Source organism: Mastigoproctus giganteus, chromosome 14 (assembly GCF_048544385.1).
Source record: "Mastigoproctus giganteus isolate SK-2022 chromosome 14, ASM4854438v1, whole genome shotgun sequence".
In the NCBI taxonomy this organism is placed as follows: Eukaryota; Metazoa; Arthropoda; class Arachnida; order Uropygi; family Thelyphonidae; genus Mastigoproctus; species Mastigoproctus giganteus.
This window is the reverse complement of record NC_143588.1, coordinates 114,380,025-114,399,946: the sequence shown is the minus strand read 5'-3', so window position 1 is coordinate 114,399,946 and position 19,922 is coordinate 114,380,025. Positions and strand designations below refer to the sequence as shown.

At 38.3% G+C, this 19,922-nt stretch overlaps 1 protein-coding gene across 1 annotated transcript in view; it reads left to right on the top strand.

Moving 5' to 3' along the window:
- Positions 1-19,922, top strand: part of LOC150075586 (rho GTPase-activating protein 39-like) — a 210,758-nt gene that overhangs the window by 104,593 nt on the left and 86,243 nt on the right. The window contains exon 4 of the mRNA XM_090389097.1: positions 17,244-17,336. Coding sequence (XP_090245223.1) covers positions 17,244-17,336 — 93 coding nt within the window. The remainder of the gene's footprint in view (positions 1-17,243; positions 17,337-19,922) is intronic.

The window sequence follows — 19,922 nt, the reverse complement described above, 5'->3', positions numbered from 1 at the left end:
AGTGCGTAGCACATGCTTCTTGATTAGACTGTGGTTCGAGCCCGTCATCACCAAATACGGAGGATGCGGAAAGGTCAGGGAATGACCACCGTATATTTCCAGAGCAATATGGCCTTAGTTGCTAATGCTCCTAAAAACCAAATAACAAACAACAAACCAAATAATAATAAATTAAAAGTTTTTAAATTAAAAATAAATGAAATAGGCTTCAGTAGGCATGTAATATATATAAAAATGCAAGTTATGTTTGTGCATATTGTTTATTAACTTATGTTAAATAAATAACAAAATTAAATAATATAATTTAAAATTATAATCTGTTGAAGAATAAGAGAATTTACCTTCATATGATACGTAGAACACTTTTGTATGATACTCTCCAGAAATTAAAATGAATAAACGAGTAACGCAAAATGATTACAGTAAAAAATTAATTGAAAACAATTAAAAAGTTTAACTTGAATTTACATTCAAATTGTTTTCAATTGATTTTTTACTGTAATCATTTTGTGTGTTACTCTTTTAAAAAAAAAAAAAAAGGGTCAAGTGCAGCCATTATCAACCCACTGCAGGATGGAAGCCTCCTCAACAATTCATGCTGAGGGAAATGGACCATAATCTGCCACGCTGGTCCAGTGCGGGTTGGCAGATCGACCGTATTCAGCAGTCAGGGGCTTGAACCCCGGTCTACTCAAAGAGCGTGTGCTACTGCACTCCCACTCCTGACCACTCGGCTATGCGTGTTACTCTTTTATTCGTTTTAATTTCTGGAGAGTCTCATATGGAAGTGGTAAACAGTAGAACGAGAACGTTCTATCATTTACTGTTGTCATTGATAGAAAGCAAGCAGCTTGATGTAGCAACCAATTAGCAATTAACAGTCATAGTCAAAACCATAACAAAAATTATCATAATTTTGTATGATGTTTACATTCACCTATGGCAATATTAAAAAAGGATTTATTTTAAGATAGGGTGAGGCCCTAAGCTATAACTTGTTTAGTTTATATGTAACTCTGGCCCTCAACAGTGAACACCTTGAGAGATATAAATATTCACCCCCCTCCAGTCTGTTTGCTCTTTGCGCTTACTAATGATCATTTGTTTGGATCAGAGCCATGCTTGAGACTTACTTGGGTGCAAAAGTTAAGGAATTTAATAGTGTAAATTCATACAGTATAGTTGGGAGGGAAGGATGTGCACTTTGGGGGAGGGAGAAGCCATGCTTGGAGAATCGGAATTGGAAGCAACCCATAAGGACCAGCCCCCAATTAGTTTATATGGGGAAGATACTTACAATTTTCAGTTTTACTTCTTCCAGTCTGCCAATGTTGCTGCAGGGCAGTTGTATGCACTTGCTAATATAGATCACTTGTAATTGTAAATTATTTCTGATCACAATTTTGTTTCATATTACATGTCAGAACCAGGCATCTACATTTCCAATATCTTCTGGTCCAGTTTGTTCTTCTCTTTACAAATTTTTTTTTTTTTTTTTCAAAATATTCACTTTTTGCATCAGTATGTGGGTGAACTTTTCTATTGCTCATAATGATGTTCTCACTGTTTTGGCACTAATAATTATTTCTCTTATGCGATCACTGATGTCTGCTGTCTTTCTTAATGAGTCAACTGATATATTACAGCTGCGATTAATAGGTTTGCCATACCCTGTCACATTGTGGGACTATTTCCTTTGCATATGACAGGAGGCATGAGCAAGGGCAATCCCAGAATAAAGGCTTTTCTTCTGCAAAGCATTGGTCTGAGAAACCATTTTTTCACCAAGCTGCTCTATTGTATTGAATGAACAATGTGTGACTGTAGGTGGTTAAAAACCTTCCAGTTCCAGATATGAAGAAGATTCTGTGTCAGGATCTCTGCTTGTACCACTATACAGTTTGAACTGTAACATCTCCAACTTGTGTTGGTTTCTAAAAAAATATTTGAAATCAGTGTGGTTTGAGTAATTAATTATTAGTATTAGTAGTGGCAAATGATGCAAGAAAGCAAGCTTAGACAGCATCAACCAAAAAATAAAACCACCACAGCCGTGTCCATCCCCTCCAAAAATATGCCTAGTTCTGCCTTGAATTTATTCAAACTACTCACTTCTACAAGGGGGTATCACAGACGTGTGGGTCTTGTGTAGTCTTAGCAAGAGGAAGAATGCTGTTATGATTAAGCTTATTCAGTCTATTTAAGGCCTTAAACCCTTCAGTCAGATTTCCTTGTAGGTGCCTGAAAACCTTTCTTGATAAGAGCACTCTTTTGTTCTCTTCATCAATCTTGTTGCCCTTCTCTCCACTTGTTCCAGCAGATCTACATCCTTCCTAAAATGAGGTCTCCATACCTGTACACAGTACTCAAGATATGGCTTAAACATGGCTTTGTACAAGGGAATAATCACCTCCTTATCCCTGCTAGAAAAGTTTCTCGATATCATTGACAAAACTCCATGAGCTGTCCTGAAGCCTGTCTGCACTTCTCAGAGAACTGCATATCTGACTGTACTATATGCGATACATTGCATTTGTCAATGTTAAACTTCAACTACAATTTCTTAGTCCATTGGCCTAATTTTTGTAGATCTTGTTGCAGTAGCTTATCTTGATTTCTGTCATTAACCGCCCTGCCAACCTTTGTATCATCTACAAACTTAGACATTAAATCTGATATGATATACATTCATCAGTATCATAAATAAATATCGAAAACAGCATTGGGCCTAGCACTGAACTCTGGAGGGGGGGGGAACTCCACTAGGCCTGACGTAGCCCAGTGGTCAGGAGCGAGAGTGCATAGCATGCGTTCCTTGAGTGGACCGGGGTTCAAGCCCGTGACTACTAAATACGATAAATATTTGTATTGACGATTTATTGTAAACTCTACTGACTTGGTTGTCGTGCCGGAGTATAAACAGAAAAAAAAAAAAAAAAAAATTTATTTATTTAATAACATTAATCCACGAAGAGCAATGCCCATTGATAACCACTCTCTGTCTTCTCCCACTCACTCAACTCTTTATCCATAGCAGTAATTTGCCCTTCATGCTGCATTGTTCCAGTTTGCTGTAGAGTTAAAAGCAATAAAAATATAGATAGAATTAAAATACATAAAATTATTATGTATTTTAATACATAATAATTTCAGCATTACACTGGTCACCCATGTCGACTGGATGCACTGCCTTAGATTTAATATGCTTCTTAACTAAGAGCATAACTCCCACCCTTCATGTCCTATCTCTCCTTCCAGTATACATTGTACTCCCCATATTCAAATTCAGCATTGCATATGTTTGAGTAACACTACATCTCTGATATTACAATGCCTGCATTTGATGATTTAATCAATATTTCAAATTCATCAAATTTATTTACAGTGCTCCTAGCATTACTGTACATGCAAGCATACATGCACATGTTCTTATTATTAGTGACCCTAACACAACCTGTGTATTCACTTTTCCCATGATGACCCACAGCAGGGCTTGAAATCCCCAGCACCTTGCTTTCCAGGCTGCATCTTCCAACAGAAGCAGTGGAAGAATCACCGTCACTTCTGACTGTGGCTCTAGTTAAAGTATTATTCTGTGTCACCCCCAAGCTAACAGTTTTCCGACCCATCTATCGCTGCCTCAACAGCATCAGCAAATATTCTTGCACCCCTTCTATTTAAATGTATTCCATCCCTGTAAAAAAAGTCTCTCCTGTTCAGGGGCATTCCTAGGGTATGTGGTTCCCGAGTGCCAATCTCATTTTGGTGCCCAGGTGCCAATTGAAATCTAGTGCCCCCTTTAAAATTTTCTTCATATATGTATGTAAGTTTCAGGTTTTCAGGTGCCCCTTGAATGTTGGCACCCAGGTGCAGTGCACCCCTTGCACCCTCGGGACAGCCTGCTCCTGTTAACAAGCACAGACCATGCTAAGAAAAATTGTGCCCTATGAGCCATGCGCATTCTCTCCAGGGCTGAATTGATTTGACAAGGCTCTCAACATATACTCCTTCCTATCGTGTCTGGGCAGAACTGCAGACACTTTTAAATTCAGTCCTAACTAGAAACTTTTCTCCAATATTGCCCTGTATTTGTTAATTAAGTCTGCAGATCTCCTACTCTTAATATCATTAGTGCCAAGTTGTACAACAATATCACCATTTATGTCAAATGAAAATGCAAAACCAGATAAAATTTTATCAGTCTTAAAGCTAAGTATTGTGATGAATGTTTTTTGAAATTGGAGGTGTACAAATGATGCAAAGTCTTCAATGAAAGTTGGAAAAATATAATTATGGCAAACAAATTTAATTCTTGGCAATCAAGAACGTCCATTAACACCCTGGGAGATTTAACTGGAAGTTATCCCCCCAATCTGTTTTCACTTGCTGATTATCATCATTTGTTTGGATCTGAGCCAGTATGATTGTGTCATCATGCTCAAGACATCTGCCTTAGATGCAAAAGTTAAGAAATATAATGGTGCAGATGTAGTTGGGGGGTCGATATGCACTTTGAAACAACTGCTTCAGATACAGAATATATCCTTCAGACCTTAGTCTGAACCAATAAAAGCAGTTTTAGGTAGTAAAAACTTTCAAAATAAAGAAGTCATTGAAGCTGCACAATTCTAGTTCCAACAACAGCAGAAAGAACGTAGAAATGTTCAGATATATGGGATACTCTCTCAAAACTAATGTTTGTATTATTGATACATAGCACCAATAATATTTTTAAAAAACATTCTCGCTTATAAATGGTAACCACTCTTTAGGTATAAAGTGAATATGCTTTTGCCCCTAAGAATGGCCCTAGGGATAAAAGTTTTAAAAGCATTGCCAATTCAATTAAAATTAAAATTCAGGTGGGTATCTGAATTTTAATTTTACACAAGCTTTACATTTGGATTGAAAAATTCAGTTTTATATAGCATATCTCAAAATGAAATTCTGTACAGATAATAATAATAATAATAATAATTATTATTATTATTATTATTGTTAGCCCTAACAAAACCTGAGGCTTTTGATGCACCAGCCAATTTTTTTTTTTTTTTTTTTTTTTTTTACCCTGGGGATGGGGAAAGAGAGAGAGAGAGACAGAGAATTAGAAAGGAATCACCAAGAAAGAGAAGAATGATGATATCCAGCTCAAGGACCCTGGAGTTGCATTTGTAGCTGTATCTGCTAGTGCTTTAGGTATTATAGCTACTTTAAATGTTTTGCCTTTTATTGTAACATTAATGGATCTGTTCGGTTAAAACTACACCAAAAACAGAGGTTACATAATTTTAGGAATCTTAGAGCTTCATTTGTTTTTTAAATTGTTAATCATACTTGCATATCTCTATAATAAAAAAAAGCAGCAGCAGATAACTACATTTGATATTTCACTAGTAAGCCTCTCAGGAATTAAGAAGGCCTGCCACTGCTTTAAGTTTTAATTGATTGAGTGAGAGGTGGTGTACTGATGTAATTTAGTAAGATTTTATTTTCAAAAGGACCCTATTCCCACATGAAGACATTATTTCTCTCCTAGGCTCAAGTAAATTTAGGGCAAACCTCATGCAGTGAGAGTTATAAAACATTGAGTATTTGCCATGTAGTGCAAGGAAGCCACAGCTTTTGCTGCACTGGCAAAAAAAAAAAAATAAAATAAACCTAAGTAGATAAGAAAATGTAAATTATATTCTTCCCTCCTCGCACAGGTAACTATCTAGTTGACCTTTGAATTACTTCGATTTTTCAGCCTCAACTCTATGCGAAGGCAACTTGTCCCAGTAATCAGTGAATCGCTGGCTACAAGAAAACTTTCTACAGTGTAGTCTAAACCACCTTCCCTGTAATTTGAATTTATGGACCTAGTTCTGTAATTCTTTATAACAGTGAAAATTCAACCTTTATTCATTTTACTAACCCTCTAAGAGGGTTAGTAAAATGAATAAAGGTGGAATTCTACTAACCCTCATTTAGGTTCCCTCTAAGGTAACTGGTTGCCAAGCTTTGTTTGTAGCCCATGTAGTCACAGCCTTTCCTCGTATGGCCACCCTTTTTCTGATCTCACCATGTGAGTTGCCCATCTTAGGACCCTTTCAAGAAGTTCAATGTCTTTTTTCAGTTGGGGTCTCCATACTTGAACACAGTATTCCAAACGTGACTTTAAGATTGCCTTATACAGTGAGATTATGACATCCCTATCTTTACAGGATAACGTTCGATAAATCATTGATAGAACACTTTGGGCTTTCCTGGCTACCTGTTTACACTGTTCAGAAAACATATCTGCCCATATCACAGATCCCTTTCCTCCTCCACTGTTTTTAAATCAACCCCACCAAGTATATAATTTAACAGGAGGATTGCTATCCCCAAGTGTAAGACCTTTTTTTTTTTTTTTTATGAGAACCCCAAACACGAGAGGTATTGGAACCTATAGTACTTAGTACCGTGCTTGGGTTGGAGGTTGAAAAGACGAAAGAAGATATTTGTTGACATTGGACTTGAACTTCTGTAGATTGTAATTTTCAGGAAATACGTATGAAGGAAGGTTGTTCCAGAAAACGGCAGTTGAATGAATAAATGAGGAAGACGAAAAGTTGGTTCTGTGGGTTTGAAGCTGGACAGTAAATGGATGTTGGCTGGTGGTGGCACGTGTTCGGACTGTTTTGAAAGAGAGAGCGGGAATCATAGAAGCCAATTCAGAAGAACAGTGCCCATGGAAGTATCTGTAGAAGAGGCATGCAGCAGAAACAATACGTCTATGAGAAAGCGAGTGGAGAGACTCTGTTAGAGATGAATCATTAATTAACCTAACTGCCCTCTTCTGAATGGAATCAAGAAGCCTGAGAGAGGTTTTGGGGGCACCACCCCAGATGTGGGAACAATATTCCATGGCAGGGCAGATTTGCGATTTATACAGAGTGAGCAGCTGTTTGGAAGAAAAGTAACGCCGAGAGCGAAACAGAAAACCAAGTTTTTTAGATGCAGAGGAAGCAATATTTGTAATGTGCTTGTGCCAAGAGAGATTAGAAGTCAGGGTAATCCCCAAAAGAGATATATCATTTTGCCTAGAAATCGGACTGTCACTAAAGATAAGCATAGGAGCAGAAGAATCCTTTTTGCGAGATATAAGACAAGACTGAGTTTTAGAAGGGTTGAAATCAACTAAGTTGTCTTTGCTCCACTGGAGAATTACCTGAAGATCGGCATTTAAGGAATTGGCAGCAGATTTTCGAGAACTTGAAGCTGATTGAGCAGGACAAGGTTTCTCAAAATGGAAAGTTGAATGCAATGTGCTATCATCGGCAAAACTATGGATAGGATTTCCAGTCAATGGAAGAAGGTCATTGATATACAAAAGGAAAAGAGTGGGGGAAAGAACTGAACCTTGGGGGACACCGGCATTAGTGGAGAAGTTAGAAGACAGAGAGCCATCTACCATCACCCTCAGTGAGCGATCAGAGAGAAAACTGGATAACCAATTACTAAAAACAGTTGGCAAACCATAAGATGGAGGCTTGTTTAGAAGACCTTTATGCCAAACACGATCAAAAGCCTTTGAGATGTCAAGAGCAACTACTTGTGTTTCACCGAACCTTTCCATTGAATTAGTCCATAAATGGGTAACATAAGCCAGAATATCACCAGTGGATCGACACTGACGGAATCCATACTGGCGATCGTTGATCAGACGGAAGGTTTCTAGGTAGTTTAAGAGTTGCTGGTTAATTGATTTCTCCATTACTTTAGAAAGAGTAGAAGTAATTGCAATGGGACGATAATTGGATGGGAGGGATTTGTCACCCTTTTTAGGAACTGGCTGGATATGAGCAAATTTCCAAGCAGAAGGAAAAACACCTTTGGAATAAGAAAGTGAAAAAAGGCGGCAAAGAATAGGAGTAAGTTCAGGGGCACAGGTTTTGAGAACAAGTGGAGAAATACCATCAGGACCTGGAGCTTTCTTAGCATCAAGATTCATCAAAATCCTTCTGATATCCTTTTGACGGAAGACCACAGAACGCATTGAATGGAGCGTGTTAGGAATGGTGGGAGGTGTTTTACCAAGATCATTAATACATGAGCTGGAAGAAAAATGGGATGCTAGCAGGTCAGCTTTATCCTTGGCTGAAGTGACAACAGAACCATCTGGTTTGGACAGAGGTGGGAGCAGAGATGGGCAAAAGTTGCGGCCAATAGCTTTGGCAAGAGACCAGAATGCACAGCTACCATTAGGGCAAGAAGCAAGTTTTCTACTCTTAGCCTGTTCAAACTCTAGTTTGGACTGATTAATAACTGCTTTACAATTGTTGCGAGCTTTGGTGTAGGCAGAAAATGAAACTGAAGAATTAGAAACAAGCCAGTTACGATATTAGCATTAGCATTAGCATTAGTAGAGGCATTTGATGCAAGAAAGCAAGCTTATGCAGCATCAGCCAAAAAAAAAAAAACCACTTCCACTTCACCGCTCCGTTCGTTCAAAATACCTGTCCAGCTGAGCCTTAAACTTATTTAGGCTATCAACCTCCACCACAAGGGATGGAAGTCTGTTCCACCAACCAACCACCCGCTGGCTAAAGGCAAATTTCCGCACGTCTATCCTACATCTGTCTTTCCTCAATTTGAATTTATGCCCTCTCAGGTGATTATTCTGAGCTAGAGGAAGAATCCCATCAGCATTGAGCATGCTTAAACCATTCAAGGCTTTATACATCTCTATCAGATCACCTCGCTGGTGCCTAGTCTCCAGACACTGTAATTTGCAAAACTTAAGCCGTTCTTCGTAAGAGCACCCCTTTGTTCCATTCACTAATCTTGTTGCCCTTCTCTGTACTCGTTCCAGCAGCTCTACATCCTTCTTGAAATGAGGCCTCCAGACCTGTATACAGTACTCTAGGTGTGGCCTGACCATCGCCTTATACAATGGAATAATCACCTCCTTATCCCTGCTGGAAAAATTCCTGTATATCATTGACAATACTCCATGAGCTACTCTTGCAGCCCGTCTGCACTGCTCAGAGAACTTCATATCTGCCTGCACAACCACCCCCAAGTCCCTTTCATTCTCTACCACTGTCAGTGTTGTACCACAGAGTTGATACGTTGCTCTGGGGTTGCTGTTTCCCATGTGTAGTACTTTACATTTGTCAATGTTAAACTTCATTTGCCACCTCTCAGCCCATCTGCTCAACCTTTCCAGATCCTGTTGCAGCAGCATAGTGTCAGTAGTGTCCTTGACAACCCTGCCAACCTTTGTATCGTCTGCAAACTTGGACATTAATCCCGATATACCATCATCAATATCATTTATAAATACAGAAAACAATAATGGACCCAACACTGAGCCCTGAGGGACTCCACTAATAACATCAGTCCACGATGAGCAGTGTCCATTGATTACCACTCTCTGTCTTCTCCCCCTCAACCACCCCTTTATCCATAGCAGTAATTTGCCTCCAATGTCACACTGCTCCAATTTGTGTAGCAGTCTTCCATGTGCAACAGTATCAAAAGCCTTTCTAAGATCCAAGTATATAATATCAAAGTTATTCCCTGCATCCAGTTCTTTTGTGACTGCATCATAGTATCCAATCAAGTTGGTCAGGCAAGACTTCCCCTTAACAAAACCATGCTGTGTCTGAGCTATAACTGAAGTCTTGTCTAAATGATCCTGCAGTGCTTCTTTAACCAGTGCCTCCATTAATTTTCCTGGAACAGAAGTTAAGCTCACAGGTCTATAATTACTTGTGTCAGCCTTTGATCCTCCTTTATGAATTGGGGTCACATTTGCACATTTCCAGTCTATGGGTACCTCCCCTGAGTCCAAGGAAGCTCTCATAATTATGGCTAAGGGTTTGCTTACTTCCTTTGCTGCCTCCTTTAATATAACTGGATAGATCCCATCCACCCCGGGTGCCTTTCTTGTGTTTATCTTCAACAGTTTCTCCTCCACTTTACTCCCAGTTATTTCAAGATTCTGTAACTTACTGCTAGAGTTGAATACACCTCTGGCATTCCCCTCGCTGAATAACTCCTCATGTGTGAATGTCGATGCAAAATATTCATTTAGTTTGTTAGCTACCTGAGCAGGATCATCAACACTTGACCCATCAATATCAAGAGGACCAATCTGATTCATCCCTCTCCTTCTAGAGTTACATAAGTAAAGAACTCTTTGCTGTTTTTCTTTGCATCCCTTGCCAAGGATTTCTCGTAATCTGCCTTCGCCTGCCTAACCTCCTTTGTAACTTGGTTGCATATCAACTTGTATCTATCATAGGCTTCTGTGTCATGTGTTAATTTGTAAGTATCCCATGCATTTTTCTTCTCTGCCATATGCCTCATTAGTTCATCTGACATCCATTTTGGCCTAAACCTTGAACAATATTTCTTAGTTGGTATGTAAAGCCTAGTAGCTTCCAAGATAAGTTCTTTGAATGCTTCCCATTTTGAATTTGCTGTTGGTAACATCATCAGTTGGTCCCACTGTATAGAATTTAAATACTGTCTCAGTCCATCGTAGTCGCCTTTACGGAAGCAATAACCCTTCCCTTTACCCCTAATGGTAGTTACCTCTTTGAGTAAATCCCACTTCAGCACACTGTGATCACTGCCACCTAGTGGTTCATTTATCTGCAGATTCTTAATGCATGAAGAATCACTGCTGATAATCAAATCAAGAGTATTGCTCCCTCTAGTTGCCTCCCAAACATGCTGATGTAGAAAACAATCATCCAATAAATCCACAAAAGCCCTGCTAGTGTGTGAGTATCCAGCCCCCAAATTCCAGTCAATATCTGGGAAATTAAAATCTCCCATTATAAGACACTCTGATTTACTGGCCCATTCTATTTCCCTGTACAGTTCCTTATTATACTCATCAGAGTCATTAGGCCTATAGCACACTCCTACTCTCAATTTTGATCTCCCAATGTTTATGTCACACCAAACTGACTCCACACTGCACTGTCCAGCGATGTCGACTGGCTTCACTTCCTTGGTTTTTATGTGTTTCTTAACTAATAGCATAACACCTCCCCCCTTCCTATCCTGTCTATCCTTTCTGTAGACGTTGTACTCACCAAATTGCAGTTCCGCATCCCTTATATCTGTGTGACACCACGTCTCTGATATCCCAACAATATCTGCCTTCGATGTTTTGAGCAATACCTCAAATTCATCAAATTTATTTACTAAACTCCTAGCATTGGTGTACACGCAAGTATACCTGCACCTGTTTCTATTCTTAGCTACCCTAACACAACCCATGTGTTTACTTGTACCACAATGGCTCCCAGCAGTCTCTGAAATACCATGCATCTTGTTTTTCAGGCTTCTGCTCATTCTAATAGAAGCAGTGCAAGAATCTCTTTCACCTCTGCCAGTGGCTACTGTCAATCTATTGGTCTTTGTCTCCCCCCAAGCTAGCAGTTTTCCGACCCACCTAACACTGCCTCGATAGCATCAGCAAATATTCTTGCACCCTTTCTATTTAAGTGTATCCCATCCCTGTAGAAGCAATCTCTCCTGTTAACAAGTACAGTCCAGGCTGAAAAAAATTCTACCCCTTGAGCCTTGCACAATCTTTCCAGGGCCGAATTGATCGACAAGGCTCTCATCATATACTCCCTCCTATCGTGTCTGGGCAGAATTGCAGACACTTTCAAATTCAACCCTAATTCTCGGCTTTTGTTCAACAGTGACCTGTACTTGTTAAGTAATTCTGCCGGTCTCCTACTCTTAATATTATTAGTGCCAACGTGTACAACTATATCACCTTTTGTGCCCTTAAAAGATGATATTCGCTCTACAACGTCATCAACCTTTGCCCCTGGCAGACATACCCTGGTCCTGTTCCACCTATCTTTTTTACAAAGCATGTTCCCCGTTTCCCTGACAATAGAGTCACCAACAACTACTAGTTCCTTCGGGACCAGCGCATTCTGCCTTGGGGGTTGTCTCTGTGTCACGCGATGCCCAAGTGCAAGCTCTGGCGTTGATGTGGGCAGCTGAGAGCTTGATGGGCCCCTCAATTTAGTTTCTTCGAGGGCATCCACCCTGTCCTTCAAGCTCTCATATAGGCCCAAAAGAACGCCGAGTTGTTGCCTGATATCGATACACTCCTTGCATCGCGCGCACACACAAAGACATCCCCCTTGGCAGTATCATGTCCCGTACCCGATTGCTCTGCAAACATCAAGCAAACAGTGCATTTTATAAGGCTGTGAGTCAGAGGACAACTGCCCCCCCTCAGTTCTGCTCTGAGCCACAGCACTTCCATTAGCTTGAGCCTTTTTGCTTTGCTGCTCTGGTCTGAGTCATGATTCTATTAATTTATTAATTAATTATGTTATGTTATTAATTATATTACGTTTGTAATCTAAGTCGTTATATGTATTTATTTAAACGTACAATTTAACTGCTAACGAAGTTCAACTAATGCTATCTAGTACGGTATATAACCTACGGTATATCTAGTACGGTATCACAATTGCGGGAAAGTTAATAACGGTAGCGGTAGTTACGAACACGTGGAAACCCTTACCGATACTTTTACAAGGCTGAGTAAAGAATAAATACACCAAATTAATCAAAAAATCACAAAATAATGTTATACTACTAAATTTAAATCAAAAGTTTTAGAAAAATAATAATTTCAAATCAATAAATAAGAAAAATCCACTTAGCCACTCTCCTCTTCTCTATGCAACATTCTTCTCTTGGACAGCCTTAACACATTTGTTGGAGAACCAAGGTTTAGATAAAGGACGAGATTTTAAAGTGGAGTGTGGGATAAAGGATTCCATTCCTGCAAGAATAATTTCACTGACACGATCTGAGCAAACGTTGACATCAGAAGTTTTGAAACAGTAATCAGACCAAGGAAAAGAAGAAAAGAAGTCTCGCAGGTCATCCCATTTTGCATTCTTGTAATGCCAAACAATACGAGGTTGGGAATAGCCATGAGATAAAGGTTCCATTGGAGAAGAGACAATCACCAAGTTGTGATCTGAAGTGCCTAAAGGACCTCTCACTTCGACCTTGTACTTAGAAGGGTTGTTTGTGAGAAAAAGATCAAGCGTATTGGCTGTATGATTAGGATTGTCCTGTTTTCTTGTAGGTAAATGAACAATCTGTGCTAGGTCATTAGTAATTGCAAAAGCCCCAGCATCTCGACCTGCTGGGTCAGTGTAACTAGAAAACGGAAGCCAGCTGGAGTTGTGAACGTTAAAATCACCAAGGAAAATTACCTCACTGTTAGGAAAGTTGGACTGGAGAAAGTCAAGTTGCAAAGAGAGGAAGTCAAAGAGCTCCAAGTGATTAGTGGAGTTGGGAGAACGGTAGAGACAACAGATGAATTTGACACAATGAGGTAGAGAGATTTTAAGCCAGAGAAGATCAAAGAGAGGAGATTCCAAATTGCCAAGTCTCTGACAGGGAATATCAGAACGGACATATGCACAAGTACCACCTTTGAGGCGAAAGGAATCATACAGCAAATAATTTGGACATCTGAGATGAGCAGTAGTTGAATCAACTGATAACTGAGATTCAGTCAGAAAAAGTACATGGGGTTTGGAAGACTGCAAGTGGAAATGGACATCGTTGAGACCACGTATATTTGTGAAATGAATTAGGAAGTCCTTGGGAGGTTTAGATCTTTTCGCAGATAAGCTTGCTCTATTATTTTGACAATTCATGGTGTATTCAATAGTAAGAAAAAGTGGGTGGGACATGCTGTATGAAGTAATGAAATTTTTGGATATGGCGTACATGTGGTAAGAATATACCCAGATCCTTGACATAACGTGGCCTCGACAATGCTCCCCGCATACACACTACTCGGACTCCCTCCAGTCACTATCTGGCAGAGTAGAGGTAGCAAGATTATACACTAGCTGATCCGGAAGCCTCCTAGAGAGTTACCAATAGGTTTGGTCCAGTGTACTATCTAGCGGCCGGCCTGCGAACACCGTTTTAGAGCTGTACCCTCGAAATGTAAGGAATATTGGATCTCGCCACGACATTCATCATAACCTCAAAAATCATCAATCATACTGCATGATGTAAGAGATAGGGAAGGGTTCGGCGGAACTTAGCTCTAGAGACTAAACATGGGTTCCACCACCTCAAGCCTCCAATAAGCAAAGTGGTGGTATTTCACCGGTTGATGAGAGTCATCTACCACCTAGTACTGCCTGGTAACATAGAGGGGTGGCGTTCCTCCATGTGGTGTGGGCGCCACACCTCGACCCCTGCTTACGTTGGTTCACACCTGGGTGGTCACCCACCATGTACTTGTGCATGGAGGTTATACCCAGGATTACTAACAGTCCCACCATCGTGAAGGTGCAAGCAGAGGATTTGGCTGTCATAGACCGTCCGGACTTCGCCGAAATTGGGTCCACTTGGCTTAAGTGTCACCCGAATATCAGTTCCATCAGCGTTTTAGACTCTCAGGTAGCAAGAACAGCTTGTCTGGCATATCTGAGAGAATGTCTGTTACAACCTCAAGGACCATAGAGACTAAATGTAAGACCTTGCATTTAGCTGCATTAAAACATATTAATGATTATTAATATGTTTCAATGCTCAGATTACAAACTTGATTTAAAGCTCAGATTACAAACTTGAGGGGGCATAAACTGAAATTGAGGAAAGACAGTTGTCGAATAGATGTGCAGAAATTTGCCTTTAGCCAGTGGGTAGTTGATTGCTGGTACAATTTGTCTTGATAGCTTAAATAAATTCAAGGCAGAACTAGACAAACATTTGGAATGAATGAATGGATGGGTGAATTGGGATGGGTTTTTTTTTTTTTTTTTTGGCTGATGCTGTATAAGCTTGCTTTCTTGAATCATATGCCTTTATTAATGCTAATCGTAAAAGACTTCCACCCAACACTCCAGAGCAAATTGCAAAGGCCCAGGAGATTCTGGATGAAGACAGGAGAACCACACTTCATTAGCTAAGCAGCAAAATGGCAACCTTGTATGACAGTGCACACTCTGTTGTTACAGAGCACTTAGGACTCACATCTGGTAGGTATGGGCTTGGCACACCCAGGGTTCTGATCTGGATATTATCATTCTTCTCTTTCTTGGTGATCTCTCTCTCTCTCTCTCTCTCTCTCTCTCTCTCTCTCTCTCTCTCTCTCTCTCTCTCTCTCGGTAACTTCTTTTTTGTCTGGTGCAGCATAAGCCTCAGGCTTTCTTGCACCATATGGCTAATAATAATAAAAAAATGTCACAAAACTGTGCTTGTTGGATTTCACACCATGTGATACATAATCAGAAATAAAACCACATGAAAGTTGTATGCTATCACAGTCTCTGTTGCACTCATATTATGTCAAACACAAAAACAAATAACAAAGCATTGCTCAGTCATAGAATGCATGTACAGTGCATAACTTTATTTTTTGATATAGGAAGCTTCTTTTCCAACTCTCCTTGTCCAACTCGCTAATACTTCATGGGGAAGGCGATGTCAATTTTGCAAAACATTGTCATAAAGTTAGATTTTGGAGGTCTAAATGGGCTAATAATTTTACATTTTGGTCCTGTGGCTGGAATTTTGAGTTAAATTTAGGGGTCTAATAATTGGGTAAGGGGCGGGGGTGGGGGTAGGGGTTGGGGTTATTCTCTACATTCCTTAAGTTGGACTAGAACTTTTCGGGGCATCATGTTCACAGGAAGAGAGTTACTCACAATTAATCCGAAACTTTTTTTCTCTTTCCTTATGTTGTAGTATTTGTTCTTCACGCATGCGTATAGGTGACCAATCGTCGGACAATAGGAATGGCCTACGGATATTGATTGAAGTTTCATGTAGTTTCATCTCTAAGGTTTCTACAATGAGTAGTTTGTAGTAGTTGTGTTGAATATTTATAATTTTTGTTTCCGTAAAGCCGAAAGTATGTCTTTCATTTATTGCGTGGAACGAAAGTTCCGATGCATTTGAACGACCCGCCCGCACCGAAGGTTCAAATGCATCGGAACTTTCGTTCCACGCAATAAATGAAAGACATACTTTCGGCTTTACGGAAACAAAAAAATTAAAAATATTCAACACAACTACTACAAACTACTCATTGCAGAAACCTTAGAGATGAAACTACATGAAACTTCAATCAATATCCGTAGGCCATTCCTATTGTCCGACGATTGGTCACTTATACGCATGCGTGAAGAACAAATACTACAACATAAGGAAAGAAAAAAAAAAAAAAAAAAAGTTTCGGATTAATTGTGAGTAACTCTCTTCCTGTGAACATGATGCCCCGAAAAGTTCTAGTCCAACTTAAGGAATGTAGAGAATAACCCCAACCCCTACCCCCACCCCCGCCCCTTACCCAATTATTAGACCCCTAAATTTAACTCAAAATTCCAGCCACAGGACCAAAATGTAAAATCGATCCTTAATTATTAGCCCGTTTAGACCTCCAAAATCTAACTTTATGACAATGTTTTGCAAAATTGACATCGCCTTCCCCATGAAGTATTAGCGAGTTGGACAAGGAGAGTTGGAAAAGAAGCTTCCTATATCAAAAAATAAAGGTAAGCCCTGTTGATTCATAATATAATAGAATATAGGAATTATCGAGCACGTAATAGCTCTCTAGTATCAAAACAGTGCATAACTTATGGCCATTTTTCAACTACCAGACAATACATCAGAACTGCTCTTGTGGGCAGTACAGTTGGTATAAACACCATCCTCCCCACACTGGGTGGAAAAGTCCTGAATTTGAATCCTGTCGATGAGCGGTCTAATCAGCATTTTTTCCTCCCAGAAGCTTAGGTTTTTTGTCCAGCAAACTGACCACAGAACACACAATTTACAGACATATCATATAAAGTGCAATATGGCCTAAGTTGCTGATGCTCCTAAAACATTACAACAATAACAAACTTCAGAACTTGCAACTGTGTCAACATATTCTTGGGCATACATTTTCCTGCCATCTACTGGCAGTTCACTGAAACTTGAGTGATTGTATGATAGTGGTGCCATCTCACAAATTAAATGATCAGCCCATGTAACCTTCAACCCCTATTTGTTAATGTGTTGGCATGAAATAAATTTATATAATTTATTTTTTATGATTCTTGTTTTATTATGTTTGATGGATTATTCTTAAGATGTTAAAATTCAAATAATGTTAAGTATATTTTACATTATGTTATTACACATAAATTATTATGTCCTTATGTAATTCTTTTTCAACATAATTACTTTTACTTTAGACCTTGAAACAGAACACAGAAGTACAAGATGACAGTGACAAACTTCAAATCAAGAAAGAATCAGTCGCCACACAGACTACTACTAAAAACTTGGCAAGTTGTATTCTTTTTTGTTTTAAAATGTACTCATATGAAGTGATTTGTAGCAAAATAATAGTTGTGAAAAAAATTTTTCAGACCTTTTTAAATTTATATTCAATCCAATAATAGTAAGTGCATAGTTTACTGTTATTTTCTACAATATAAATGAAGATGTTCCTGCACACAGAAAATAACAAAACTGAAAATACTCATTGAGAATTTTCAGAATTGTCAGTTTATAAGAATTGTAAATCATTGTTGGATGGTATTAATATTTTTCAGCATCCGAATTAGATGTTATAATTATATATTATCTCTTTGGAGTTTTGGTAAAATATCTAGTATTGTATTCTGCATATCCATTTTGTACTATAATGTAGTGTCAGCAGCTCTTGATACCTACAAATTCCCTGCTATAGTGGAATAAATATAGAAAAGTGAAATAAATCTAGACTAGTCAGTGTTATCAAGTGAGTAGGAAAGTCAAGTAATGGACAGCTTTTTTATTTTACAGTTGCAGCAACCACAATCATCAGCAGTTGGAGTGAGAGAAAAACTCACCACGAGAAATAGTTATTCAGGATTGTGCCATTCCCCAAAGACATACAAGATGCTTCATTTCTAACAAATGGCAAATTTGCAATCCAAATGCAGTCTGTTTGCATATGAAAATCTCAAGCATTTAAAAATAAGCAGATCATTGAACATGCTACTATGGGTCAGTTAGTATCCAAACGGAAGAATCAAGGTATTAGTAAAACACTATTACGAGACTTTGGACTTATTGATTCAAATGTTATATTCAAGCATAAGTTGATTAGGAATTTCAAGCTGAAAAGCTTCAGTATGGAGAAACTTATATATTATGTTTATTGCCTGACTTAAAATTCTTTACCTTTTGTGTACCAGCTTATGCACTAAAACCTTAGCTTGAAACATGACAAAATTCAATTTTATATAAATGCATCACAAGTAAGTATAACCTTTAGAAATGTCTTCATCGGCATTTATTATGTATTGAAGATATTTGATTTAAATTACTAGCTCTTACAGAATCAAATTATAGACGGCTCTGAATTTTTACAGCACCAAAAGATAGTTTTAACATTATGCTAGGTATGTTACTAAATAGAGAACACAATTTTTACCTAGAAGAAAAACAAAACTCAAGTTTAATTTTTCTCACAAACAGTAAACCTCCCAGCTATATTGTGGTCATTGTTCACACCATTTTCATTATTTTGATTTTAATGTATAAATTATGTAAATGATAATCTTAACTTTATTTAATTCTTTCCTTTCTGAGTTTGCCAAATGTATGTGGACCCATGATAGTAAGGTTTCTTCCACGGCTGGCTCTGTAGAGCGAATTTTTTTGTAGAATTTTGGAAAATAATAAAAATTATAAATATGGAAACTTACCTAAATGTTTTGATCTGATTGCCTCTCAATACAGTCAATTATTGCCAATCAGAATTATTTTTAAAACCATAAAAAAATTGTAAAATATTCATAAAAATTATAAAAAAAAATTTGATTATTACTTTTTAATGCATTTACATCTTCTATATCTATTTATTTATCATTTAGTTCTGTTTCTTGATCAGAAATTCATATAAATTCATTTTTTTTTTAAAGACCAAATTAGACAACAATAGCCAACAGGTGCAATCTCCTCTTTTGATTTTCAAAGATATATTTTTAATTAAAATCACTTAAAATGTGTCCACTATTAGTTGGAAACACAAATAAGTGATAGCAGTGTATATTAGAAGATTCAAAATAATTTTTACTTTTAATGGATGCATTACTTTAATTATATATAAAACAACCTTGGAAGATTTTAGTAGCATCCAACTGTGGATGCTACTAAAAGTTTCATACCTATTAAGAAATATTGTTCAAGGTTTAGGCCTAAACAGTTATCAAATGAACTAATGAGACTCGTGACAGAGAAGAAAAATGCATGGGATGCGTATAAATTATCAAGCGACTCAGAAGCCTATGGCAGATATAAGCTAGTCTGTAATCAGGTCACAAAGGAGGTTAGGCAGGTGAAGGCAGATTTAGAGAAATCTTTGGCAAAAGATGCTAAGAAAAACAGCAAGGATTTCTTTACTTATATAAACTCTAAAAGGAAGGGGATGAATCTGATTGGTCCACTGGATATCGATGGTTTAGCTGTTGATGATCCTGCTCAGATAGCAAACAAACTGAATGAGCATTTTGCATCTACAATTCGCACATGAAGAGTTATTAAGTTTTGAAAACGGCAGAAGGTTATCAAATTGTAGCAGGGTGTTTAATGATTTTGTAATAACTGAGAGCAAAGTGGAGGAGAAATTGTTGAAGTTAAACATAAAAAAGGCACCTGGGGGTGGATGGGATCTATCCAGTTATATTAAAGGAGGTGGCAAAGCAACTAAGCAAACCCTTGGCCATAATTATGAGAGCATCCTTGGACTTGGGTAAGCTGAACAAAATAATCCTTTTTTTACGAAAAATGGTAAGCAATAATGAATTATGCTTGTGGAAGAAAGTGTAGAAGTCTACAACAGAAAACTCCCAGAGATCCAAGAAAGCACACGTGTCAAAATC